Source organism: Lycorma delicatula, chromosome 2 (genome assembly GCF_047948215.1).
Source record: "Lycorma delicatula isolate Av1 chromosome 2, ASM4794821v1, whole genome shotgun sequence".
NCBI classification, from domain to species: Eukaryota; Metazoa; Arthropoda; class Insecta; order Hemiptera; family Fulgoridae; genus Lycorma; species Lycorma delicatula.
The window spans coordinates 237,150,234-237,156,242 of record NC_134456.1 but is presented as its reverse complement, the minus strand read 5'-3'; the positions used below and the strand labels follow the sequence as shown (position 1 = coordinate 237,156,242).

At 28.3% G+C, this 6,009-nt stretch overlaps 2 protein-coding genes across 2 annotated transcripts in view; both read left to right on the top strand.

Moving 5' to 3' along the window:
- Positions 1–6,009, top strand: part of LOC142319769 (abl interactor 2-like) — a 162,551-nt gene that overhangs the window by 28,418 nt on the left and 128,124 nt on the right. The gene's annotated exons all lie outside the window — the stretch shown is intronic.
- Positions 760–6,009, top strand: part of LOC142319771 (uncharacterized) — a 30,252-nt gene continuing 25,002 nt past the window's right edge. The window contains exon 1 of the mRNA XM_075357436.1: positions 760–1,121. Coding sequence (XP_075213551.1) covers positions 1,101–1,121 — 21 coding nt within the window. The 5' untranslated portion in view covers positions 760–1,100. The remainder of the gene's footprint in view (positions 1,122–6,009) is intronic.

Here is a 6,009-nt window from a genome sequence, read left to right as displayed (position 1 = left end):
ATATAACATTTGAATTTATAATTATTAAAATTATTCAATAACTTGTAATTTATGAATATGGAAAATTTAACCTTTCTGAAATTGTATAACTTTCACTCAAATACAATTTTCCGTAAATAAAAATTAAATTTTATGTGAATAAATGCGGACACTGTATGCGTGCAGCAATTCAGCACATAAGCTTGGGATTTTTTGAGAGATGTGTACACAGAGAACGTATTCAGTCACAGTAGTATTTCGTAGAGTGCGATAAAAACAAAAAGGAAACGTTGTAAATCAATGGATATGTGTACTGCAAAGTTAATAAGTTTACAAATTTATAATTTGAAATTATATGCAAATTAATTAATAATAAACCGAATAATAACGTTTGCTAATTTTAATATTTTAATATTTTTAATATTTTAATAATTTTTAATATTATCATTATTATATATTTACAAAATTTGGCGGCACACTTTTAAAATTTGGCGGCACACAAAAGTGCCGCCGCACAGGGGTTGAGAATCACTGCCATAGAGGTTGAAAATTATTTATTGCTCAGACAAATTATTATAGGCTAAAAATACATTTTTAGTATATTATCTATTAATTAATATCTGATTTTACCTCTTAAAAATTACAATTTTTAAAAAAATAGAATCAGTTTCCAACTGGCTACTTTGTGAATACAGCTGTTATAACCTCACGTGTAGTTAAGAAAGTTTATGTTAGATTGATTTTTTTTTGTGAATTCAGTGCGTATATTGAGTTTAAAACAAATTAAATTATTATTTAAAATAAGGTTTTAGTCGAATAGTGATAAAACATAAAAGTCATAAAGTATTCCTTAAAGACGTAAAGTAAGACATAAAAATATTATAAGTAATAGTGAAGATGAAAATTACTGAGGTTGAAAATGCCGTATTTGAACAACTTAAGATGAAACTGTATATGTTAGTAGTTTTACCACAAATAATTTTAATGGTGGTATACTTACCCCTAAATTTTTATTCTCTGAGATCTCAGTAAATGATGAAGTTTCACTGCAGATTAATCTTAAAATAAAAATCAATGAAGTTAAAATAAATGATTTAAACGCTGTGAAGGTAGAAGAATGGATGGAATTTTATACGGGTCATGTAAGTATTTATTATTATTGAATATTGTAACAAACAGGATTTGCCTCTTTTTAATTTTATTACTGTGTGTGTGTGTATGTATATATATATATATATATATATATATATATATATGAAGTCAGCCTATGAAGAAATACCTAGAAGAAAGAAAATTCTGCTCAGTGGCCTCTTAAATATCCAACAGACTTTTGACAAGGTCTGGTTGCCTGCTCTCTCTATAGATTAAAATTAAAATTTCCTCAATCTACCTTGTGTTACAAAATTATCTTGAGATATTTCTCACAGATCAGATATTCTGATAAGTTATGAAGATTCTCCTACATCAGGTTGGGTGTTCAGGCTCAGTAGTGGGTCCTGTGTTGTATTCAATATTCACTGCAGACCTTCCAATTCTGGAAAATTGCTTGTTGCCTCATTCACCGATGACACAGCTATCCTTGCCATTGATGAAGACCTTGGACTAGTCTCGAGGGTTTGCAATCAACATTAGATCTGTGCATGACTAAATAGATGTTAATTAATAAAAGAAAGTTAATCAGAATAAATCAAAGCACATCACACTCAGAAGAGGTGACTGTCCTAGTGCGAATCTGGATGGTGATTTGAGCACACAATCAGAGCGAGTACGGTATCATGGATTACACCTAGATTGGTGTTTGACCTGGAAATATCATGTGAAGGAGAAAAGAAAACAACTCGACAAGAAATATAGAATCGGCTAATGAGGAGAAATTTACCCTAACATCGTCTAATAAAATTTTGATATACAAAGTTTCCCTTTGAACTGATCTATATTATGTGGGAACAACAACAAAAGTAACAATTTCATACAAAGCTTCCAAAACAAGGTAACTGTTACAATTTCAGAAGCGGCATGGTGCAGGACGATGAGATTCACGAATACGTGTGTTTGAGAAATAGTACAGCATTAAATACCAACGGCGAGGATAATTAAGGTTGAAATACTTCTATGTTCTAGATTGGGGAGTACTGGATGACAGATTGCAATTATTATCACCGATGCTATCATTATTATTTTACTTCAGTTCTTTACTCTTTTATTAATTGTTACTGTTACAAGTGTTCTTGTTATTATCTACATTGTTCTGTGTCTATCGTCTCACTAACGGGTTTATTTACTTAAACACAAGTGTATGAGGTGTACCTCTTCCAGGTGTAGTATATCTACTTGCTGTAATTAAAAGTAAAAAAATGAATGCAACAAAGTAAAGATGTTTATGATTTTTTGTATAATTTATAAAATAAAAATAAATTGTATCTGTAATTCGCTTAGCATACACATATAGGACAGCCACTGTTAAATTATTATTAGGTGACTTTAAATGCCAGGTTTTGCTAAATATTATCAAAATATGTTTCTACTCGCCTTACAGATTTTTCTACAAATTGTAATTTTTTAAATCAAATAATTTGTTAAAACTCTCGTGGTAATTCTCATGAGTTTGTTTTTTCTAATCTCACTGACATTAGTGTTAATATTGGTTATGGTGAAATTTTTTATCATGATAAATATCGTTTACCATAGAGATAATGTTACCTAAGATTTTGAATTTTAATTTATACCTCATTAATTCTTACCAGATATAAAAATATTAATTTTGTAACATTCAACATTTACTAAATGAGAATTTGATTGTAAATAATATTTAGTTTTTATATTTCCACATAATATTGAAGTTTGCGCATGAAACATAGAAATTGAATTTGGTAGCAGATGAAAAATGCAATGCCTGACTGGGACTTGATATTAATCACAGATATAGAAATTTTTGGTTAGGAATTGCAACTACATATTAATAATATTGTTGATAGTCATGCACCAAAAATACTTATAAAAAATGTAATTTTTGAAGCAGTTCTCTAGTGAGAATTATCACAAATATTAATAAGAAAAACTTCCATAACTACAAAAACAATATAGATCTACCTTATTATTAACAATTATGTAAGAAAACATATGTAATACTTAGTCATAAAATTTATTTTTTCATTATACTGTTAAAGTTGAGGAATCTTTATCTAATGATTACAAAGATTTTTTAAAATATGCTAATAAAAATTATGATAGATCTTCTATTTTAGTATAAAGAATATTTTAATAGTTGATAGTTCTTAATATCAGAGTTGTAAGTTTTTAATTTTTTTTTGTTTGTGAAAAGGACTAATGACTAAAGTCGATACTCAAAACCCACAAGAAAAAAAATATTTCGGAAATAAATAATCTTTATTAGAGTGATGTACTCACTCTTATAAATAATAAGAAATAAAAAATAGAGGTATCTAATCTACTATAAATATGTTATTTGAAATTGACAACTGTACAATATTTAACAGAAGTAATATGTTGAACAAACAACTTACAATGTATTTTGTACAGTACAATATATATATTTTGTATGAGTACAATGTATTTTTTTATTACATTTTTCTAATCTTCTAAGATTGCTGCTGTTTGCAACAATGCTATCTTCTTGCAAAAGAACTGATAATAATTAGCTGAAAAGGTTTTTGAGAGAAAAAGATAGATAAATTTAAATTCACAAATTTTTATTTAATAATTTGAAATTCTATTTAAAATATATATATTTTTACAGTCTTTGATACATTGTAATTATCCTTATCTCATATACCTTATGTTAATAAGGTATACCTATTATACCTTATGTCATTTTAGATATAATCTGCATTAAACTGTTGTGGTTTATGTCATTTACTCTTCAGTTTAATATTTAATTCAATCATTTCATAATTTTGTTCTTTTTCATCAGTTTTATTTGCATATTGACTTTGCATGACTCCTGAACTTGATGTTTTGTTGGTTTTACTGTTTTTTGAAGAGCTTTCATTATATGTAAAGATAATTTTTGATGGCCATAGCTTAGTATTGATAGCATGAAGTATTCGTTTTTTACATATAAATATAATAAATATCAGTACACCTTGGAGTAAATTAAAGAAAAATATGGCTTGCCATAGCAGATCTAAGCTGGGTAAAATTAATTTTAATGGTTGTGATGCCCAAGGTATACCCATAACCAACAGCAGCTTTAAATATAAATTGAACCTGAAACAGATAATTATTTACTTATTTATTAATCATCAATAAATGTGTATAAACAGTTACATTTATGAGTAATTTAAGTATCATAAAATATGTAATAGTTAATTATTCTTAGGAATCTAAAATCCAAATCAAAGTAACTTGAGAAACTAAAGGATGAAGTGATTTCCCAATGTTTCGTTGAATGGAATATGCTGTTTGCTATCAGTATCCCAAACCACTGAAATGCAGGTGATATTTAGTTATACGAATGATTCTTTGATTTTTTTCATTAGAAGGACTGGTGCTTCTTGTACTCAGGTGATTTACAGCATCAGAAGACTGGGACAGCTCATATAAAGCAAAAGGTTAATATACCTCCATCCTTTATAAAAAAAATATTATATACATTGCTTTATCTCTGTATAGTTGTTACACAGAGTGATCAACTCAAGATGGCCAAAGTAGGGATCTCAGAAACTGTAAGTTTTATGAGAAACTTTAAATGAGAAACTTCCCCAGATTTTTCCCTTCATTAAAAATACAATATTACCATTTTTGAAATCATTGTCCTTTTTCCAGTATGGTGGTAAACCATATTATTTCTAATGTAAACCCCATGTTTTTATTGCATTTTTGGATGGAAATATTATTTTAAAACATTTTTATTCTTTGGTATTTTTCTCTAAATGCAGCCGTTACAGAGCTATGGGCTGACAATAATAAACTAATAAATGCAATTTTAATGGTAAATAATTATCAGATGTTTTTTGCACTGTTGAAAGATTTCTCGAATTTAACAGTACAATCACTGATGGTTAGTGTTGCCCTTATTCAATGGTTGTTTGAATTGTCAAGAAATTAATAAATACTTTATTGGTATAAAGTATTGTACATCATTATATGTCAAAAGAAAATGCATTGATTGTCACAGAAGGACACAATAAAGTGAGATTTTCCATAAACTGCTAGTGCGCCGTTATCAATAATCAAATTTTGGCTTTGGTTTTCTACGCTCTCGAGCGTCAATTGTTGGAAAACTTTCTACTGCCACCTATTAATGACTTGTCTTCAGATTGTTGAATGCAAATGTATTTCCAACAAGACTGAGCTCCAGCACACAACTACGGTGAGGTTAAAGAGGTTTTAAAAGTTTATTTCCAAAATAATTGCTTGGCCAATGAGAAGTCCAGACCTTTTTTCATTAGATTACATTCTCTGAGGATATGTGAAAGACCAATTTTACACATCTCTGTATACTTCAGTGGAAGAAATAACAGCTAAGGTGGTCAAAATTTTTTACTATATTTATTACAACACATTTTCTAAAGCTGATAACGATGTTTTCAGGAGGGGAACTGCCTGCATTTTTACTAATGGTGGCAATTTTGAAAATTTGTTATAACTGACACTGCAATTCTGTTGTAATTCTTCCTTCATAATAGATAAAACTAAAACGACACTGGTTCAAGGTAAAATTCTTTTAATCTTACTTTACTTTATTTTCAACTTTACTTAATTTATGAACTTTGAGAATAATGTTTAACAACCAGGTACCAATGCATTAGGTTTTCAATTAAAATAATATAGGTGGATGGCCGCCATATTTAATTTTACAATTGTCAGCCCATTGCCCCATAACAGCTGTGTTCAGAGAAAATATCCAAGAATTAAAATGTCTTGAAGTAATATTTTCTAGGCAGACGTAGAATAAAAATATGGGGTAAAATTGATAAAATGAGATTGGCAGCCATATTGGAAATTAATTTAAAAAATAATAATACTGTATTTTTAATTTAAGGAAAAATCTAGGGTAGATTCCTCTTT